This window comes from Tachyglossus aculeatus, chromosome 1, assembly GCF_015852505.1.
Source record: "Tachyglossus aculeatus isolate mTacAcu1 chromosome 1, mTacAcu1.pri, whole genome shotgun sequence".
Classification (NCBI taxonomy): Eukaryota; Metazoa; Chordata; class Mammalia; order Monotremata; family Tachyglossidae; genus Tachyglossus; species Tachyglossus aculeatus.
In genome coordinates, this window is record NC_052066.1 from 21,089,700 (window position 1) to 21,113,039 (window position 23,340).

At 43.8% G+C, this 23,340-nt stretch overlaps 1 protein-coding gene across 2 annotated transcripts in view; it reads left to right on the top strand.

Moving 5' to 3' along the window:
• GLI2 (GLI family zinc finger 2) overlaps positions 1–23,340 on the top strand; it is a 384,400-nt gene that overhangs the window by 345,986 nt on the left and 15,074 nt on the right. For both annotated transcript variants that reach the window (XM_038746220.1, XM_038746211.1), the window contains exons 10-12: positions 9,143–9,292; positions 14,523–14,687; positions 18,617–18,898. In XM_038746220.1, coding sequence (XP_038602148.1) covers positions 9,143–9,292; positions 14,523–14,687; positions 18,617–18,898 — 597 coding nt within the window. The remainder of the gene's footprint in view (positions 1–9,142; positions 9,293–14,522; positions 14,688–18,616; positions 18,899–23,340) is intronic.

Genomic DNA, 23,340 nt, shown 5'->3' on the forward strand with positions numbered 1-23,340 from the left:
TCCCCCTCTCCATCCCCCCATCTTACCTCCTTCCCTTCCCCACAGCACCTGTATATATGTATATATGTTTGTACATATTTGTTACTCTATTTATTTATTTATTTATTTATTTTACTTGTACATATCTATTCTATTTATTTTATTTTGTTAGTATGTTTGGTTTTGTTCTCTGTCTCCCCCTTTTAGACTGTGAGCCCACTGTTGGATAGGGACTGTCTCTATATGTTGCCAACTTGTACTTCCCAAGCACTTAGTACAGTGCTCTGCACTCAATAAATATGATTGATGATGATGATGATGATGCTTGGGTTGTTGCGATTTAGTAGAGCTAGAAATGGTCAATCAATCAATCAGTGAATAGTATTTATTCAACAAATAGTATTTATTGAGAACTTACTCTCTGCAGAGCAATCTATTGATGGTATTTATTTTAATCCTTATTGTGTACAGGACTCTGAACTAAGCATTTGGGAGAGGATAACAAAATAAAGTAGGTAGACATGATTCCCTGTCCCATGAGGAATTTACAGATTAGAGGGGGAAACAGACATTAAAATAAATTGTGGATGAATAGGTTCATAAGTGCTGTGGGGATGTGGTGAAAATCAGCGCTTACAAGTTACTGAGCAAAGGCAATGATGAAGAGAGGGTAGGGATTGTCTCTGTTGCTGAATTTCATTTTCCAAGTGCTTAGTACAGTGCTCTGCACACAGTAGGTGCTCAATAAGTATGATTGAATGAATAGGAGAAGTGTTGTAGAAGGGAGAGCTAATAATAATAATAATGGCATTTGTTAAGCACACTATGTGCCAAGTACTGTTTTAAGCACTGGGGTAGATACAAGGTAATCACGTTGTCCCACATGGGGCTCACAGTCTTAATCCCTATTTTACAAATGAGGTAACTGAGGCACAGAGAAGTTGAATGACTTTCCCAAGGTCACACGGCGGACAAGTGGCAGAGTTGGTATTAGAACCCACGTCCTCTGACTCCCAAGACAGGACTTTTATCACTAGGCCACGCTGCTTTCCCAGAAACTAGAAGTGAAGAAGAAGTGAAGAGAAATAGAAGTGAAGGCTCTGTGAGGGAAGCCCTTTTAGAGGAGATAGGGCTTTGAAGAAGGGGTGACATGCCATCTGTCAGGTATGAATGAGGTGTGTCATTCCAGCCCAGAGGGTGGATGTGGGCATGGGGTCAGTGGCAAGAAAGATGAAACTGAGGTACAGTGAGTAGGTTGGCATAATAGGAGTGAGTGTGAAAGCTGGATTGTACTAGGAGAACAGCAAGGTAAGGTAGAATGGGGAGACTGAGTTCCTAAAAGTCTGTGGTAAGAAGTTTCCCTTTGATGTGAAGGCAGATGGGCAACCACTGGAGGGTGTTGAGGAGATGGAAGATGTGGACTGAGTGTTTTTTATAGAAAAATAATCGGAGCAATAGAGTGAAGTATGGGCCTGTGGGGAGAGAGACAGGAGGCAGTTAAATCAGTGAACAGAATGATCATCATCATCATCATCAATCATATTTATTGAGCGCTTACTATGTGCAGAGCACTGTACTAAGCGCTTGGGAAGTACAAATTGGCAACACATAGAGACAGTCCCTACCCAACAGTGGGCTCACAGTCTAAAAGGGGGAGACAGAGGACAAAACCAAACATACTAACAAAATAAAATAAATAGAATAGATATGTACAAATAAAATAAATAAATAAATAGAGTAATAAATATGTACAAACATATATACATATATACAGGTGCTGTGGGGAAGGGAAGGAGGTAAAATGGGGGGGATGGAGAGGGGGACGAGGGGGAGAGGAAGGAAGGGGCTCAGTCTGGGAAGGCCTCCTGGAGGAGGTGAGCTCTCAGCAGGGCCTTGAAGGGAGGAAGAGAGCTAGCTTGGCGGATGGGCAGAGGGAGGGCATTCCAGGCCCGGGGGATGACGTGGGCCGGGGGTCGATGGCGGGACAGGCGAGAGTGAGGTACGGTGAGGAGATTAGCGGCGGAGGAGCGGAGGGTGTGGGCTGGGCTGTAGAAGGAGAGAAGGGAGGTGAGGTAGAAGGGGGCGAGGTGATGGACAGCCTTGAAGCCCAGGGTGAGGAGTTTCTGCCTGATGCGCAGATTGATTGGTAGCCATTGGAGGTTTTTGAGGAGGGGAGTAATATGCCCAGAGCGTTTCTGGACAAAGATAATCCGGGCAGCAGCATGAAGTATGGATTGAAGTGGAGTAATCAAGGTGGAATATGGTTAGATCTTGGATCATTGAGGTGGCAGTTTAGATGGAGAGGATGGGGTAAATTCTAGAGATATTGTTATGGTGAAACCACCAGGATTTGCTGATAGACTGAATATACAGGTGGAATGAGAGAACGACATCGAGGTTACGAGCTTGTGACAAAGAGAAAATAGTAGTGTTGTCTACAGTGACGGAAACATCATGGTGGGAGGATGAGGAGTTCTGTTTGGGACATGTTAAGTCTGAGGTGTTGTCAGGACATTCAAGTAGAGATGTTCTGAAGGCAGGAGGAAATACGAGACTGCAGAGAAGGAGAAAGATCAGGGTTAGAGATGTAGATTTGGGAATCGTCCACATAGAGATGGTCGTTGAAGTCATGAGGGCAATTGAGTTCTCCAAGAGAGAGGGTGTAGATGGAGAGTAGAACCAAATCTTGAAAGGACTCCATAGGTAGAGGCAGAGGAAGAGCTGATGAAAGAGATGGAGAAGAGGCCAGAGAGATAGGGGGTGAACCAGGAAAGGACCAGTGTCAGATCACTGTCCTGGGAGAAGACAACCCAGTTATGAGACAACCTGTGTCCTCAAGAACTTTACCTTCTAGCTGGGGAGGCAGACACAAAAATAAATGGTGGTTGTGGAGGCATGGAGCGGGTAGGTGTGGGTAAAACCACACTAAGACTCGACTGGCTCATTGTCTTACACAATTCACACAGGACATTGTCAAAGCCACAGGGGGCTTCCCTTCAGGCATCCACAATGATCCAGCACTCCATCGATGGCATTTATTGAGTGTCACTGCACTGGACATTTGGGAGAGAACAGCAGAAGCAGCATCCACAATGTCTTTCCCCGGAATCAATCAATCCAACAATCAGTCAATCATATTTATTGAGCACTTACAGGGTGCAGAGCACTATACTGTGTGCTTGCAGAGTACAATACAACAATATAACACACACATTCCCTGCCCACAGTGAGCTAACATTCTAATAAATGCCATTATTAATTAAGAGGACTAAGTGCTCGAGACGGTACACTACAATGCAATCGATAAACAGCAGCATGGCTCAGTGGAAAGAGCATCGGCTTTGGAGTCAGCGGTTAGGGATTCAAATCCCGGCTCCGCCAATTGTCAGCTGTGTGACTTTGGACAAGTCACTTAACTTCTCTGTGCCTCAGTTACCTCATCTGTAAAATGGGGATTAAGACTGTGAGCTCCCCGTGGGAAACCTGATCACCTTGTAACCTCCCCAGCACTTAGAACAGTGCTTTTCACATAGTAAGCGCTTAATAAATGCCATTATTATTATTATTATTAATCCCTGCCCACAAGGAGTTTAAAATCTGGAGTGAGAAACAGACATCGAAATAGAGATAGAAATGTTACCTGTGCTCTTGGGGAGGCACACCATAGTCAGTCAGTCAGTTAATCGTATTTATTGAGCGCTTTTTGTGTACAAAGCACTGTACTAAGCTCTTGGGAGAGTTCTGTATAACAATATAACAGCCACATTCCCTGCGCACAGTGAGGTTACAGTCTAGAGGGGGAGAGAGATATTAATATAAATAAATATATTACAGATAGGGACATGGGCTCTTTTGGAATGGATTCCTTTTCCTCCTAAGACTTCCTTCCCTTCTCCTCTTGCCTCACCCGGGCCAAAGGGCAGTGGTCCAGCCCTTAAGACCTGATGTCCATCCCCGGCCTTCCTCTTGATTTTTTAATTTTTTAGGGTATTTGTTGAGTGCTTGCTATGTGTTAAATACTGCTTTAAGCCCCGGAGTTGATACAAGTTAATCAGGAAGATCACAGTCCCTGTCTCGCTTGGGGATCACAGTCTAAGAAGGAGGGAGAACAGGGGAACTGAGGCACAGAGTAATTAAGTGACTTGCTCAAAGTCAGAGCAAGCCATTGGCAGAGGCAGGATTAGAACCCAGGTCCTCTGACTCCCAGGCACATGCTCTTTCCACTAGGCCATGCTGCTTCTCCCCCAGTGGCGCACGCCCAGATGAGCTCTCTGACATTTAATCATTTCCTTCCCAATTTTGTGGCATTTACTGCCTACAGTTTGTTTAAAGTCAGGGGAGATTTAAGACTGTGAGCCCCATGTGGGACAGGGACTGTGTCCAATCCAATTTGCTTATATCCATCCCAGTGCTTAGTAGAGTGCCTGGCACAATGTAAGTGCTTAATAAATACCACTATTTTTATTATTATTATTACCATTAGACTGTGAGCTTCCCCCTCTAAACTGTGAGCTCACTGTGGGCGGGAAGGTTTCTATTTGTTGTTATAGTATACTGTCCCAAGCGCTTAGTACAGTGCTTTGCTCACAGTAAGCACTCAATAAATACGATTGAATGAATGAATGAACGATGATTGTTATTATTATTACAGGAGTGAGGCCGAGTCTGGAATAAGGCCCTGCTGAGAGCTCACCTCCTCCAGGAGGCCTTCCCAGACTGAGCCCCTTCCTTCCTCTCCCCCTCGTCCCCCTCTCCATCCCCCCCATCTTACCTCCTTCCCTTCCCCACAGCACCTGTATATATGTATATATGTTTGTACATATTTTTTACTCTATTTTATTTGTACATATCTATTCTATTTATTTTATTTTGTTAGTATGTTTGGTTTTGTTCTCTGTCTCCCCCTTTTAGACTGTGAGCCCACTGTTGGGTAGGGACTGTCTCTATATGTTGCCAATTTGTACTTCCCAAGCGCTTAGTACAGTGCTCTGCACATAGTAAGCGCTCAATAAATACGATTGATGATGATGATTATGAATAAGCAGCTCTTTCTGCACAGGTTCAGCTTGCAAAGTCCTTTCCTAGCGAGGCCTGAAGCTGCCTTTCATTTCTGTCAGTCCCAATGCTTGAGGGCTCAGGAACCACTCCTCATGTGGGGCTAAACAGGAATGGTGGTTCATCCCATGAAACGTAGTTGCCCATCTGCAAGGCAGTATTTTTCTCTTGCCCTCCAAAACGGGATAGTGGATTAGCCCAGAGTGAAACAGAGTGCAGACTAGGGCGCTAAGCAGTTTATTCACAATTTGGTGCTAAGTAAACAGATAAGAACAAACGTTTAACATTATCAAGCAATGCTTTCACAATTTGAAAGGCTTTAAAAATAGAAAACAAGGCTAATGGAAGGAGATGATCAGCCATCGTTCAAAGAGCTGCAGATGCCCCTTTCTGGGGATTCTTGAATTAATATTCATGAAGTTCAGACATATAACACTCATTAGAGGTGGTCTGCTGTTTTTGGGTTCCCTGGGAGCAAATGGGATGCAATGTCTCGTTCCCCTCTAGACTGTAAGCTCATTGTGAGTGGGGAATGTGTCTGTTTATTGCTGTATTGTGCTCTCCCAAGTGCTTAGTACAGTGCCCTGTACACGGTAAACTGAGGGAGGGGTGAATAAAGGGTAGAAATCCAAGTGAAGGGGTGACCACAAGGGAGTGTGATAAGAGGAATGAGAGAATACAGCTGATTGATTGTAAGCTACTTGAGAGAAGGGTCATATTTCCTAGTTCTACTATACCTCCCAAGTGCTTAGTACAGTTATGTGCACTGAGTAAGCACTCAAGAAATGCAATTGATTGATGCAGTGCAGAGATGTTTGTCTTTGATTTGCCATCATTAGTAGAGCGAGCCTCTGAAGAAGAGCCATGAGGAACACTTAGAACATATCCCTGGTGCGATGCGTTGTCATCTATTCTCACTATATTAGGTCAAGGGGGGATAGCTACTGAAGGACCTGGGTTCTAATCCTGACTCTGCCACTTGTCTGCTGTGTGACTTTGGACAAGTCACTTCACTTCTCTGTGTCTCAGTTACTTCATCTATATAATAGGGATTAAGACTGTGAGTCCCTTGTGAGACTTGGAGCAAAAATAATAATAATAATAATGGCATTTATTAAGCACTTACTATGTGCAAAGCACTGTTCTAAGTGCTGGGGAGGTTACAAGATGATCAGGTTGTCCCACAGGGGGCTCAAAGTCTTAATCCCCATTTTACAGATGAGGTAGCTGAGGCACAGAGAAGTTAAGTGACTTGTCCAAAGTCACACAGCTGACAATTGGCAGAGCCAGGAATTGAACCCCTGACCTCTGACTCCAAAGCCCGGGTTCTTTCCACTGAGCCAAGCTGCTACTCCAAGTATGTACAACCCGATTAGTTTGCATCCACCTTAGCATTTGGAACAGTGCCTGGTACAGTAAAAAACAATGAACAAATACCATAAAAAAGCATAAATATCTCCAGGCCAGTGAAGTAGAGAAAAACCAGCATGGGCTTCCTTTAGTGTGTTCTACACTCAAGGATCCATGGCTTTCTTGCTTGCGGGTCATCTAAGATGACATGTCTCATTGGCTTAATTTAGCTAAAATAGAGGAATATGGGCTGTGATGAGGATTCAAGCCCAGTAGCACCCAAATACCCCACGCTACCTGCTTCCCTTCCCCACAATAATTGTATATATATTTGTACAGATTTATTACTCTATTCATTTTACTTGTGCATATTTACTATGCTATTTATTTTGTTAATGATGTGCCTATAGCATTAATTCTATTTGTTCTGACGATTTTGACACCTGTCTACTTGTTTTGTTTAGTTGTCTGTCTCCCCCTTCCAGACTGTGAGCCCGTTGTTGGGTAGGGACCGTCTCTATATGTTGCCGGCTTGTACTTCCCAAGCGCTTAGTACAGTGCTCTGCACACAGTAAGCGCTCAATGAATACAATTAAATGAATGTAACAGCTGAGTACATAGAGAAGGCTTGAGACCTGCACCTCTCTCCAATGATGATGCTTTCAGCTCATTAGAGAGCTAGAAAATTTCAAACCATACTTGCAGACTTGGGACAGAATTGGGCTGGACTTACCCCTGACAAGTATTTTCACTAAAAGTAATTCTTACTGCTGCTATTTTTCCAGGAAAGGCTGTCGTTCTTATCATCTTTTCATCATCATTACCTACTTATACTTAATTCATTAATTCATTCAATCATTTATTAAGTGCTTACTGTGTGCAGTGGCTTAGTAGAAAGAGCACGAGCTTGGGAGTCAGAGGTCATTGAATCTAATTCCGGCTCCGCCACTTGTCAGCTGTGTGACTTTGGACAAGTCACTTAACTTCTCTGGGCCTCAGTTCCCTCATCTGTAAAATGTGGATTAAGATTGTAAACCCCATATGGGACAACCTGATTACCTTGTATCTACCCCAGCGCTTAGAACAGTGCTTGGCACATAGTAAGCACTTAACAAATACCATAATCATTATTATTATTAGTATTATTATTACTAAGCACTTGGGAGAGTACACTGCAACAATAAACCGACACATTCTCTGCCCACAACGAGCTCAACAGTCTAGAGGTGGGGAGATGGATAGCAGTACAAATAAATACATTATAGATATGTATATAAGTGCTATGGGGCTAGGAAGGGGGAAAAGTCCAGGACAAGCAGAAGGGACTTAGAGAAGAGGAAGTGCAGGGGAGCTAAGTTTCAAGTATCACCTCAGCATTTTCACTCCACCTCACGACTTATTCGCTCAAAATCATTGACAAATAATTCTACATATTCAGCTATTTAAGTTCTTACATGTCCACATAAACTTCTTTCCAGACTCTTCTCCCTCCTCTCTGTAATTGATTTTGTATCTTTGCCCCAACTAGAGTGTTAATTTCTTAAGGGCGGGGATAGTGTACACTTCTTTCCAGACTCTTCTCCCTCCTCCCTGTAATTGATTTTGTATCTTTGCCCCAACTAGAGTGTTAATTTCTTAAGGGCGGGGATAGTGTACACTTCTTTCCAGACTCTTCTCCCTCCTCCCTGTAATTGATTTTGTATCTTTGCCCCAACTAGAGTGTTAATTTCTTAAGGGCGGGGATAGTGTCTTCTATCTATTTTGTACTGCTTGGTTCAGTATTCTGTAGACAGTAGAGCACTCTTCTATATAAAGAATATCCGTACTCTGTTAATAGTAGAACACTATACTCTTGGTTGATTGATCGATTGCTCGATTGAAGAAAAAGCAGCTCATTTCATCCCCAGCTGAATGAGGTGGACTGCTCTCAGCACAGCCGACCGGGGGGAGAATCAATCCATTTTTTTCACTACTAGGAAAGTAAAAAGCCATCACGATCTCAAGAGCTGTTTACAGCCAGTCACCAAACAGGATTTCTCTCCTGGCATAAGAAGGTGCTGAGGAATCGCTCCCCAAATTATTACTTCTTCACCTGCCAAGGACCACATTTACTCGAAGGATTTCATTCATTCATTCAATCATATTTATTGAGCGCTTACCATGTGTAGAGCACTGTACTAAGCGCTTGGGAAGTACAAGTTGGCAACATATAGAGACGGTTCCTACCCAACAACGGGCTCACAAGTCTAGAAGGGGGAGACAGACAACAAAGCAAAACATGTGGACAGGTGTCAAGTCGTCAGAACAAATAGAAATAAAGGTAGATGCAAATCATTAACAAAATAAATAGAATAGTAAATATGTACAAGTAAAATAAATACAGTAATAAATCTGTACTAACATATATACAGGTGCTGTGGGGAGGGGAAGGATGTAGGGTTGGGGGGGATGGGGAGGAGTAGAGGAAAAAGGGGGCTCAGTCTGGAAGGCCTCTTGGAGGAGGTGAGGTCTCAGTAGGGCTTTGAAGGGAGGAAGGGAGCTAGCTTTGTGGGTGTGTGGAGGGAGGGCATTCCAGGCCTTCAGCTTTGACTGTGCTTCCTACATCGGAGTTTCTGTCCCCGATCAGATGTAGAAATGTAATCCCGGAGTCCTGGGCCGTAGATAAGGGAGTGGGGTGATAGCGACCTGTCTTCACTGAGCTGCTAGAAATGGGTCTGATTGTATCTTAATCCTCTGACTAATCCCTCCTCTCCTCTAGCACATCAATAACGACCACATCCACGGAGAGAAGAAGGAATTTGTCTGCCGCTGGCAAGATTGCACCAGGGAGCAAAAACCTTTCAAGGCACAGTACATGCTTGTGGTACACATGCGCCGGCACACGGGAGAGAAGCCCCACAAGTGCACGGTAAGCTGGCTACATATGCTGCACCAAGTCAGCACCTGGCTGGCCAATGCCTGGGGACCGTGGGAAACACTCTTTATCTTTTGGCTGCTGCAGGGTGAGGATATCATCATCAATCGTATTTAATATGATATAATATGAGGATATAATATGAGGATATAATATGACCCTCATACCTGCTTCACATCAATGCATAAATTATAGGTAAACTGTGGCCTAGTGAAAAGAACATGGGCCTGGGATCCAGAGGGTCTCGGTTCTCATCCCGGCTCTGCCACTTACCTGCTGTGAGACCTTGGGTAAGTCACTTAACGTTTGTGTCTCAGTTTCCATATGTGTAAAATTGGGGTAAAATACATATTAAACGACCAACTTAGACTGTAAACCCCATGTGGGACAGGGTTAGTGTCTAATATGGTTGCTTTGTATCCACCCCAGTGCTTAGTATAGAGCTTGGCACTTGAAAGCACTTAGCAAATAGCAAAATTATTATTTTATCCCAGCATAGATTTAATGTGGCAGTAACCCTAATAGTTGCAATAGTAGTAATTGTAGTAATAATATCTATTGAGTGGTTACTGTGTACAGAACACAGTATCCTAAGTGTTATGAATGAATATAAAGAAGAGTTTAGACGGAGTCCTTGTCCTTCAGGGGACACATCATCTCAGAATACAATAGTGGAGACCGGCTTGAAGACAGATGCATCAGGAGTGATAAGACAATCAAACACTAAAACAGAATAAAAGCCAAGGTAAATGCAAAAAATAATAAAATCAGTTGGTGGTGTAGCTAGAGGAGGAGAATTTCAGCTTCCTTATTATTATTAATAGTAATAATAATGGTATTTGTTAAGCACTTACTATGTGCCAAACACTGTTCTAAGCACTGGGGTAGATGCAAGGTAATTAGGTTGTCCCACGTTGGGTTCACAGTCTTCATCCCCATTTTACAGATGAGGGACCTGAGGCATAGAGAAGTTAAGTGCCCACGTCCTCCAACTCCCAAGCCCATGCTCTTTCCACTAAGCCACATTGTTTCTCTTAGCTCAGAGGCCAAGCCATGCCTGTAGCCATACTTGAAGTAAGTATGGACACTGTGATATATAAATAGGATCAGAGAAATCAGGATATATAAAAAATCATTCCACCTCAATTAGTTTTGATTGGGTGTAGATTTTGGTGCAGTCCAGGACGACCCAAGAGAGGAGAAAGAATGTGTAGAGTCCAGAAGACAGTAGGAAAGATGACAAATGCCTTGGGAAATATAGGCCAAGGGGACAACAGGAGAGGAATGCGGATTCTTTGACTTGAAGAGAATGACACTGGACACCTTAATTATACACTCAATTCTCCTACAATGCAGGTGTTGTGTTCTGGATGAATTCTGCATTAAGAAAAGTTCATATTCTAGTACGTGCTCCTTGACCAACACTGCATGCAGCCGTCTGTTCTTCTTTCCAGATAGATGTTTGTTGTCTGAAGGACATTCCCTAATTCCCTAATAGCACATAGTGAAATGAATGAATCAATCAATCAGTCATATTTATTCAGTGCTCACTGTGTGCAGAGCACTGTATTAAGCGCTTGGGAGAGTACAGTATAACAGAGTTGATAGACACTTTTCCTGCCCACAAGCTTACGGTACAGAGGGGGAGACAGATATTACTATCAATAAATAAATTACAAATACGTACATACGTGCTGTGGGGCTGGGGTCGGGGGGAGGAATAAAGGGTACAAATCCAAGTATAAAGGTGACCCAGAAGGATGTGGGAGAAGAGGAAATGAGGGCCTAGTTGGAGAGCATATATTATAGAGAAACTGAGTGTCCCTGATGGGTATAATCGTTACTCCTCTCGAAGGAAGACCAAGAAAAATTGAGCTTAAACCACAATAGGTGTGATTGAATAAATAATTGCTGGCTGTCAGGAAAATTCTAGCCCACGTAACCTATGAAGTTGGAGGACTCACCACAGCTGAATAATTTTAAACAAAATAATCTTCGAGAATCACTGGTGCATTTTATTTTTGAAATGGTTCCATAAGTGATTTTCCTTTCTCTTAACCTTAAAGTGATTTACATGTGGTTGATATCTACTGACAGTGGGAATCCACATAACCACTCAGACAAGAAAAAAAGTGAAAGACAGTGCCACCTGTATTTTTCTTCTAAATTTCTTGTTGGGCTAATACTGAACTGCACCAGTGGATATAGCGTATCTACAGTCACTGTGGGAGTCAATAATTATTTTCATAAAGTGCAGGATTTAGGGTAAAGAAATTAAAAGCCAAAGAAATTAACAGTGAATTTATTTTCATTTTTTGTGTCAATAAATTGTAAGCTCCTTGTAGGCAGGGAACATTTCTATCAACTCTAAGCATGCACTTACCATGTGCAGAGCATCACTATAAATAGAATTATAGATATATAAACATAAAAACAAGAAAACAGCGATTAATATAAACAAATAGAATTATAGATATATATATATATATACACAAGTACTGTGGGGTGGAGAGTGGGGGTAGAGCAAAGGGAGTGAGTTGGCAATAGGGGGGAGCTGAGGAAAAGGGGGGCTTAGTCTGGGAAGGCCTCTTGGAGGAGGTGAACCTTCAGTAGGGCTTTGAAAGGGGAAAGTGTGATTGTTTGGCAGATTTGAGGAGGGAGGGCATTCCAGGCCAGAGGTAGGACATGGGTCAGTGGTCAACAGCGGGATAGGCGAGAACAAGGCAAAGTGAGAAGGTTAGCCCCAGAGGAGTGGAGTGTACAGGCTGGGATGTAGAAGGAGAGAAGGGAGGTGAGGTAGGAGGGGGTAAGGTGATGGAGAGCTTTGAAATAAATAGTGAGGAGTTTTTGCAGGATAAGGAGATTGATAGGCAACCACTAGAGAATTTTGAGGAGGGGGTGACCTGCTCAGAACGTTCTGTGGAAAGATAACCCAGGCAGCAGAGTGAAGTATAGACTGAAGTGGGGAAAGACAGGAGATTGGGAGATCAGAAAGGATGTTGATGCAGTAATTGAGTCAGGATATCAATCAATCAATCGCATTTATTGAGCGCTTACTGTGTGCAGAGCACTGTACTAAGCGCTTGGGAAGTACAAGTTGGCAACATATAGAGACAGTCCCTACCCAACAGTGGGCTCACAGTCTAGAAAGATAGGTTGAGTGATTGCATTAACATGGTAGCTGTTTGGATGGAGAGGAAAGGGCGGATCTTGGCGATGTTGTGAAGGTGAGACCAGCAGGTTTCGGTGACAGATTGGATGTGTGGGGAAAATGAGAGAACGGAGTCAAGGATAACACCAAGGTTGTGGGCTTGTGAGACAGGAAGGATGGTAGTGCGGTCCACAGTGATGGGGAAGTCTGGGAGAGGACAGGGTTTGGGAGGGAAGATAAGGAGCTCTTTCTTGGACACGTTGAATTTCAGGTGGCGGGACGACATCCAAGTTGAGATGTCCTGAAGGCAGAAGGAGATGTGAGCCTGGAGGGAGGGAGAGAGAAGAGGGGAGGAGACATAGATTTGGGTATCAACCATGTAGAGATGGTAGTTGAAACTGTGAGTGATTGAGTTCATCAGGGGAATGAGTCAAACCCCTACAAAGCAAACCCGAGCTTGGTTGCAGATAGTAGCTTGAGCTGAGCAAACTCTGATTGCAGCAAGGACTCACAACCCTCTATAGGTGGCAAGGTTCCCATCCCATACTACTTCTACTACTACTATTGTTCCTTTCTGATCTCCCAACCTCCTGTCTCTCCCTGCTTCAGTCTATACTTCACTCTGCTGCCCGGATTATATTTCTACAGAAACGCTCACCCCCCTCCTCAAAAATCTCCAGTGGTTGCCTATCAACCTTTACATGAAGCAAAAACTCCTTACTATTGGCTTCAAAGGTTTCCATCACCTTGCCCCCTCCTACCTCACCTCCCTTCTCTCCTACAGCCCAGCCTGCACGCTCCACTCATCTGCCACTAACCTCCACACTGTGCCTCGTTCTCACCTGTCCCACCGTCGATCCCTGGACTACATCATCATCATCAATCATATTTATTGAGAGCTTACTATGTGCAGAGCTCTGTACTAAGTGCTTGACTCCTACCTCTGGCCTGGAATGCCCTCCCTCCTCACATCTGCCAAACTAGCTCTCTTCCCCCCTTCAAAGCCCTACTGAGAGCTCACCTCCTCCAGGAGGCCTTCCCAGACTGAGCTACCCTTTTCCTCTGCTCCTCCTCCCCTCCCCTTCGCCCCTATTCCCACCCTCTGCTCTACCCCCTTCCCCGTCCCACAGCCCTTGTGTATATTTGTACATGTTTATTATTCTATTTAATCTATTTTGTTGCTATCGATGCCTGTCTACTTGTTTTGTTTTGTTGTCTGTCTCCCCCTTCTAGACTGTGAGCCCATTGTTGGGTAGGGATTGCCTCTACTTGTTGCTGAATTGTACTTTCCAAGCTCCTAGTACAGTGCTCTGCACACAGCAAGCGCTCAATAAATACGATTGAATAAATGAATGAATTTATGAAGTGCTTTCTATATCCAAAGCACTGTGCTAAGCACTAATGGTAGGTACAAGGTAATCAGATCTGACATATTTCCTGACCCTCATGGAGCTCAAAGTCTAAGTGGGCATTTACCCCCATTTTATAGATGGGGAAATGGAAGCCCAGAGAGGTGAAGTGACATATCCTAGGTCACACGACAGGCCAGTGACACTGGTGGAATCTCCTAACTCCCACTCCCATGCTCTTTCTGCTGGGCTACACTTCCCGGACCCCGACTCATTGAGAGCTGCTTGTTTTCTCTTTGGGAATGGGCCCCAGCCCACAGGATGGTTCAAGAAAGCAGTCAGTCAGGCAGATTTATTGAGCGTTTACTGTGTGCAGAGCACTGCACTTGGGAGAGTACAATATAACAATATAACGGACACATTCCCTACCCAAAACGAGCTTCCCATCTAGAAGCAGCCCTCGTCCAAACCGAGGTTCCCATTTCTTCAGCTTTCAGGGTCAGGGGACCCCGAAGAGCGGGAACCCCACAGTGACTCTGGAAGCCTCCAAGCCTATCACTGTGGGGTGGACTTTTCTCTCAGCAGAATATCCAATGCACCTTTGGTGCCACAGTCCAACCTCAGGCATCAAAAAGTCCAGCTCAGAAGGGGATGGTGGGTGCCGAGAAGGGATGGGGCACTGGGAAGCCGAGAAGCTGTATTTATTTGGTGTTTTTTTTTTCAGTTTGAAGGATGCTCAAAAGCATACTCTCGCCTGGAGAACTTAAAGACCCATCTGAGATCCCACACCGGAGAGAAGCCCTATGTGTGTGAGCATGAGGGCTGCAATAAAGCCTTCTCCAATGCTTCTGACCGAGCAAAGCACCAGAACCGAACCCACTCCAATGAGGTACTCTTCTGGGGGCCAAGGGCCCTACTGAGGTGGGGAAGGGGCGGGAGCCTCTTTGGATGTGTGAGGGAATGGAGGGGTTAATCATCTTTGCACAGTTTCTGTGGAATTGCATATTCAAGGGCAGCCCTTCCGATGGAATCTGGAGATTCACGTGGCCAAGAGTTGCCGGCCACGCTGGCTTTATAGTCTTCACCGGGAAACCCAAACCAGATGTGGAAATCGGCAAAGTTTCCATGGGTTTATCAAACGAAGGGTGCGATCCAAATTCCTAACTGTTTTCTATGGCCTCTGGGCCCCGGGTTTGAGCGCTGGACTTTTTAAGCTTACTGCACCGAGGTTTATTGTGTGAATTCCGTGTTCAGCATCGATGGTCTGGAAAGAAAATAATGCCCAGGCTTTTTGATGTGAAATGATGAAGCGCGTGACATGCTTTGTTAACCCTGGTTAATTAAAACCCACTAATAGTACTTGGGACTACAGGAAATTGATTCATTTTAATATATTTGATGGTCTGCTGCAAAAGCCTAAACCTGTGGATTGAAATTTATATTATCATTAGCGAGTAGACTAAAGAAAAGAAAAATTTCAAGAGTTCAATAAGGTTCCTGGCCTCTGAAAATTTGGATTTAAGATTGATTCGGGAACAGATATGAATCATTTTGAGACAAAAATGTGGTTTGTGGCAATCAAACACGATATGCATTGAGAAAGTTCAATGTGTATTATAGAAGCATATATATGGGAATATGTATTTTATTGAAAGATTTTTCTCCAAATTTGTTTTAGCTACTAGGGTAAACATCCCCATGTCAAAGTCCTGTCCGTTTTGGGGGCAAATCTGACTCAAATGTTGAAACAATGATTCTAGGCCCTCATGGAAGAAGACCTGGGGTACCCCTCTAAACTGTAAGCTCACTGTGGGCAGGGAGCATGCAGAGTAGCTTAGCAGAAAGAGCCCAGGTTTGGGAGTCAGAGATCGTGGGTTCTAATCCCCGCTCCACTGCTTGTCAGCTGTGTGACTTTGGGCAAGTCATTTAACTTTTCTGTGCCTCAGTTACCTCATATATAAAATTGGGATTATGACTGTGAGCCCCACATGGGGCAACCTGATCACCTTGTATCCCCCCAACACTTAGAACAGTGTTTGGCACATAGTAAGCACTTAACAAATACCATCATCATTATTATCATCATTATTATTATTATTACAAACCACATACCACTATATACCACAACAACACGAAGAATTATTGTGTACTCTCCCAGGTGCTTAGACCAGCGTTCAGCAACCAGTAAGCCCTCAGTAAATACCGTTGATTGACTGATCGATTGGTAATGCCAGCATCTGGAGACAAGGCCATTGGAAAGTTTTCATGAGCAAAGAGGGCCTGGCCTAAGAAAACTCAGGTGGAGATAACACTGTGGCTGTCCTCTGAGACTCCACATCCAGTTTTGTGGCCAGCACACTCCCAAATCATCATCATCATCATCAATAGTATTTATTGAGCGCTTACTGTGTGCAGAGCACTGTACTAAGCGCTTGGGAAGTACAAGTTGGCAACATATAGAGACAGTCCCTACCCAACAGTGGGCTCACAGTCTAAAAGGGGGAGACAGAGAACAAAACCAAACATAATAACAAAATAAAATAAATAGAATAGATATGTACAAGTAAAATAAATAGAGTAACAAATATGTACAAACATATATACATATATACAGGTGCACAGGTGTTGTGGGGAAGGGAAGGAGGTAAGATGGGGGGGATGGAGAGGGGGACAAGGGGGAGAGGAAGGAAGGGGTTCAGTCTGGGAAGGCCTCCTGGAGTAGGTGAGTTCTCAGCAGGGCCTTGAAGAGAGGAAGAGAGCTAGCTTGGCAGATGTTTTGAAACTAGACTGTGAGCCCACTCTTCTAGATTGTGAGCCCACTGTTGGGTAGAGACCGTCTCTGTATGTTGCCAACTTGTACTTCCCAAGCGCTTAGTACAGTGCTCTGCACACAGTAAGCACTCAATAAATACGATTGACTGACTGATTGATTGATTGATCGAAAAGGGCCAGGGCAGTGGATTGTTCCCCCTCCCTCCCCCCGCCCTCTATTTGCTTGAACTTTGCTTTCTTCTCTGAGGCAGGAGCAGTTTGGAAGGGCTTGGAATCCTCAAGCTGTATCAAGGGTCAAATTATCCTGAGGAATCACCATCAGTATGCTTCCATTTGGAAGCTATTCATAAATCTCAAAACATTCTGAACTTGTTCATTACCTAGATTTCTATTTTTAATGGATGGTTCTGGTAACAGTAAAGAAATTCCTCAATTTACTGTAAACCCACACGCCATAAATACCAAAATGAGCTGTTATTTTCTGCGGGGGCTCTTACATGGGGCAGGGCAAACCGGGACCCTGGCACTAACTAAAATTTCTCATTCAATGAGAATTCTCATCCTCCCTCAGTCTTGAAATCAATTAATCAGTCAATAGTTTACTGAAGTGCCAACTCTCGACCCCAAATTAAAATTACTCTTTTACAATCATGATACATTCTCCTAGTTTAAAAGGAGAAACTCGGTTATTTCTCTTTCATTCGAGTACTTTTTTTGAAAATCAGTATGTTCTTCACTTTGGCAGCTATAGCCCTCAAGTCTCAAGAGCAGCCAAGGCAACAAGAGAACAATGCTTGTGTTTGCAGGGAGTTCTTTTTTTTTCAGAGCCAACAGTAGATTCCTCAGCACATTCACACCGTAGTGAGAAATTAAGATCACAACACTAAGGAAATAGGTCACCATTTCTCTTTCCAGAAAACAGGTCTCAATCAAGAATCAATATGTTGTTCTAGAGACCAGAGATCAAAATTCAGGCCCTTGGGAATTCAGAAAATTCAGCTAAGGGGTAGGATACTGAATCTGTTGGTGGTAATAGTGCTTTTTGTTTTGTTTGTTTCTCCAAAAGTACTTAGCCCACTAATGTAGATGGATTTAAAGTATTGCTGACTGAATATTCAGTTCTGGTTGATATTTATATACCGTGTTTGAGATTATCCTGTCTACTAGCAATAGAAGAAATAGTATTCATGCATTCAGTCAGTCAGTCAGTCATATTTATTGAGCGCTTACCATGTGCAGAGCACTATACTAGGTCATGGGTTCTAATCCCAGCTCCCCCACCTGTCAGCTGTGTGACCTTGGGCAAGTCACTTAACTTCTCTGCCTCAGTTACCTCATCTGTAAAATGGGGATTAAGACTGTGAGCCCCACATGGGACAACCTGATTACCTTGTATCTATCCCAGCGCTTAGAACAGTGCTTGGCACATAGTAAGCACTTAACAAATACCAACATTAGTATTATACTAAGAGCTTGGGAGAGTACACACTAATAATGAACAGACACATTCCCTGCCCACAGTGAGCTTACAATCTAGAGAGGGAGACATTATTATAAATAAATTACAGATATGTATATGTAGGAATAATTCTATGTAGTTACAGTAGTAGTATTAGTAAATAGCAGTAGTGGTATTGTTGGTGGTAATCGTGGGGGTGGTGGGCAAGGAATGTCACTATTTATTATTGTATTATACTTTCCCAAGAGTTTAGTCCAGTGCTCTGCACCAAGTGCTCAATAAATACAATTGGAATCAATCAATCAATCGTATTTATTGAGTGCTTACTGTGCGCAGAGCACTGTACTAAGCGCTTGGGAAGTACAAGTTGGCAACACGTAGAGACAGTCCCTACCCAACAGTGAGCTCACTGGAAGAATAAATGCATTGAGAACCTACTGAATTAAACACTGAGGAAGTCCCACAGAAGCACCAGGCATTGTCCCCACCCTCAAGGAGCTTATCTAAAGTATTTGTCCCTCAAAGATAACATTAAATGGTCTGTGCCATTTGCTGCCTGGTTCACGTAAAACCTATTCCACCCTCAGAAACCCTACATCTGCAAAATCCCGGGCTGCACCAAGCGGTACACAGACCCCAGCTCCCTCAGGAAACACGTGAAGACGGTGCACGGACCGGACGCCCACGTCACCAAGAAGCAACGCAATGACATTCACCCTCGCCCCCCTCCGCTGAAGGAAAATGGTGACAACGAAGCCAGCGCCAAGCAGAGCAGCCGATTGTCGGAGGAGAACGCCGAGGCGAACAGCACCACGCGGGGCATGGAGGACTGCCTCCATGTCAAGGCCATAAAGACGGAGAATTCTGTGGTAAGCACAGCGCCGGACACTTCTCTCTTGGGCGTCTTCGAAACAGAGCTGCCCACCCGGTGAGGTGAAGGACGGGGCTTTGAGAAACCCAAACTGAGATTCTGGGGACGTGATCCTCCCTGTCTGTTTAAAAGCGGGTAGAGGACGTATGTAGCAGATGCTCTCATTTCAAGTTCGGGCCCTTCACGGATTTCCCCTAGGTCCGGCCTCTATTTCCTTTAGCAGTATTATTTATGATTTGCCTAAGTAATAATGATGATGATGTTATTTGTTAAGCGCTTACTATGTGCAAGGCACTGTTCTAAGTGCTGATTTCTAAAGATTTAGAAATCTAAAGAAATCTAAAGATTCTGAAATCTAAAGATTTTCCAATGCCGTGACTCCCCATAAGAGAATCAGCTAATCCAAAGGTCATATCCAGACATCACCACTCAAGGATTCTAAAACAAAGTAAACCAAAATGCTTATTGTCATTCTGAGGGGTGATTTAAAAAAAATGGTCAGAAACCATGCTTCCCTGCTGAACTGAAATAGGTGAAGAGGCCTGTGGACCCTTCAAGGACAGAACATTAAAGAATCCAACTAGAAAACTGATGACCATAGTTCTAAACTTTTCAATACTTCATTCACTGAATGTCTGTTGTCTACTGTGGGGAAAAAGATCTGTGTCTCCCCAAAAACCCTCACCACCAAATAGAGAATTGTGTATCCGTTCTTTTTTTCTCTTCTTTCCTATGTTTTGATCCTTTTATTGGCTCCACTAATGTCCTCTCTATTCTAACTGCCTGTTCTTTATCTCCTCTCCATTTTTCCTACTGTGTCTTCCTAAGGACAGCCAGTACTAAGGTGAGCAGGGAAGTCTTTGGACTGAGGTCATGGTATAAGTGTTGTCCACATTTCACCTGTGATGTATTGGCTGAAAATGTTGTGTTTGTGTGTTGATTAATCATCTCTGGCCTGGAATGCCCTCCCTCCTCATATCCGCCAACCTAGCTCTCTTCCCTCCTTCAAAGCCCTACTGAGAGCTCACCTCCTCCAGGAGGCCTTCTCAGACTGAGCCTCCCCCTTTCCTCTGCTCCTCCTCCCCTCCCCATTGCCTCTACTCCCTCCCTTTGCTCTACCCCCTTCTCCTCCCCGCAGCACTAGTGTATATTTGTACGTTTATTATTCTATTTATTTTATTAATGATGTGTATATATCTATAATTCTATTTATCTATTTTGATGTTATTGTTTTGTTTTGTTGTCTGTCTCCCCCTTCTAGACTGTGAGCCCACTGTTGGGTAGGGATTGTCTCTATGTTGCCAAATTGTACTTTCCAAGCGCTTAGTACAGTGCTGTGCACACAGTAAGTGCTCAATAAATACCATTGAATGAATGAATGAATTGAGTGCGTATTGCACACAGAGAACTGTACTGATGGCTTGGAAGAGCACAATACAAGAGAATTGTTGGACACATTCCCGCATCATCCTGTAGCTAAGGATTTTCATGTTTCCTTCCAGGACATGAAATAGGAAGAGGAACTGTGTGGGGAAAATTAGTCAATCAGTGGTACTTATTGAGCACTTACTGTGTGCAGAGCACTGTACTAAGAACTGTACCAAAGACACATCTCCTCCAAGAGGCCTTCCCTGATTAAACCTTCCTTTCCTCTTTTCCCACTCCCTTCTGCATCACCCTGACTTGCTCCCTTTATTCATTCATTCATTCATTCAATTGTATTTATTGAGCACTTACTGTGTGCAGAGCACTGTACTAAGGGCTTAGGAAGTATAAGCTGGCAACAGTGGAGAAGCAGCATGTCTCAGTGGAAATCAATCAATCAATCAATCAATCGTATTTATTGAGCGCTTACTATGTGCAGAGCACTGTACTAAGCGCTTGGGAAGTACAAATTGGCATCACATAGAGACAGTCCCTACCCAACAGTGGGCTCACAGTCTAAAAGGGGGAGACAGAGAACAGAACCAAACATACCAACAAAATAAAATAAGTAGGATAGAAATGTACAAGTAAAATAAATAAATAAATAAATAAATAGAGTAATAAATATGTACAACCATATATACATATATACAGGTGCTGTGGGGAAGGGAAGGAGGTAAGACGGGGGGATGGAGAGGGGGACGAGGGGAGAGGAAAGAAGGGGCTCAGTCTGGGAAGGCCTCCTGGAGGAGGTGAGCTCTCAGCAGGGCCTTGAAGGGAGGAAGAGAGCTAGCTTGGCGGATGGGCAGAGGGAGGGCATTCCAGGCCCGGGGGATGACGTGGGCCGGGGGTCGATGGCGGGACAGGCGAGAGCGAGGTACAGTGAGGAGATTAGTGGTGGAGGAGCGGAGGGTGCGGGCTGGGCAGTAGAAGGAGAGAAGGGAGGTGAGGTAGGAGGGGGCGAGGTGATGGACAGCCTTGAAGCCCAGGGTGAGGAGTTTCTGCTTGATGCGCAGATTGATCGGTAGCCATTGGAGGTTTTTGAGGAGGGGAGTAATATGTCCAGAGCGTTTCTGGACAAAGATAATCCGGGCAGCAGCATGAAGTATGGATTGAAGTGGAGAGAGACACGAGGATGGGAGATCAGAGAGAAGGCTAGTGCAGTAGTCCAGACGGGATAGGATGAGAAAGTGGAAAGAGCACAGGCTTTGGAGTCAGAGGTCATGGGTTCAAATCCCGGTTCCACCAACTGTCAGCTGTGTGACTTTGGGCAAGTCACTTCATTTCTCTGGGCCTCAGTTACCTCATCTGTAAAATGGGAATTAAAACTGTGAGCCCCCCGTGGGACAACCTGATCACCTTGTAACCTCCCCAGTGCTTAGAACAGTGCTTTGCACATAGTAAGCGCCTAACAAATACCACCATTATTATTATTATTATATAGAGATGGTCCCTACCCAACAACGGGTTCACAGTCTAGAAGGGGGAGACAGACAACAAAACAAAACATATAGACAGGTGTCAAAATCATCAGAACAAATAGAATTAAAGCTATATGCACATCCCCCCATATTCATCCCACTCTCAACCCCACAGCACTTTATGTACATATCCATAATTTATTTATGTATATTAATGTCTATCTCCGCCTCTAGACTGAAAGCTCCCTGTGGACAGGGAATGTGTCTGTTTATTGTTATATTATAGTCTCCCTAGTGGTTAGTACAGTTCTCTGCACACAGTAAGTGCTCAATAAGTACATGTAAATGAATTGAATGAATGAATGAACTTGGGAGAGTACAGTATAACAGAGTAAGCTTACAATCTAGAAAGGAAGACAAGCATTAATATAAACAAATAAATTACAGATAGGACCATAAGTGCAATGGTGCTGGGGGAATAGTGAGCCTCATTCACTCATTCAATCGTATTTATTGAGGGCTTACTGTGTGCAGAGCACTGTACTAAGCACTTGGGAAGTACAAATCGGCCTCCAGTCACCAAAGGGTATAGATCCAAGTGCACAGGGGATACAGAAGAGAGAGGGAATCAGGTGAAAGAGGGCTTAATTTAGGAATAGGAGGGTGATCTATGTCCACTATTAGCATTTTGGCTAGTACTATAAGCCTTTTGGATAGAACACTGGAAGGAAAATGAGACTGTTTATCCATCAGTCAACCAACGGTATGTGCTGAGCACTTATTCTGTGCAGAGCACTGTATTAAATATTTGAATAATAACAGAGCTAGTAGGCATTATCCCTGCCCTCGAGGCACTTTAACGTCTAGCCGGAGAGTCAGGTACTAAAATTAATTATAGATAGATGGAGTTTAAAAATAGGTATATAAGTGCTGTGGACAGAGAGGGGTTGAGTGAGAAACCAAGTGCTTAGAGGGACACAAGTGCTTAAGTAACCTAGGAAGGTGTGAAAGTAGCAGTTGGGGAGGAAAAAGGGTGGGGAGATGAGAGATGAGAGGAGGGAAGACCTCCTAGAGGAGATGGGATTTCAGAAAGGTTTGAAAGAGATGAGCGAAGAAGAGAGTTCCAGGCAGGAGGCAGAGTGTGAGCCAGAGGTCATTCATTCACTCATTCATTCATTCATTCTTATTTATTGAGCACTTACTGTGTGCAGAGCATTGTACTAAGTGCTTGGAAAGTACAATTCAGCAATAAAGAGAGACAATCCCTGCCCACAGTGGGCTCACAGTCTTGAAGGGGGGAGACAGACATCAAAACAAGTAAACAGACATCAATCAATCAATCAATCAGTCAATCATATTTATTGAGAACTTACTGTGTGCAGAGCACTGTACTAAGCGCTTGGAAAGTACAAGTTGGCAACATATAGAGATGGTCCCTACCCAACAGTGGGCTCACAGTCTAGAAGGGGGAGACAGAGAACAAAACCAAGCATATTAACAAAATAAAATAAATAGAATAGATATGTACAAGTAAAATAAATAAATAGAGTAATAAATATGTACAAACACATATACATATGAACAGGTGCTGTGG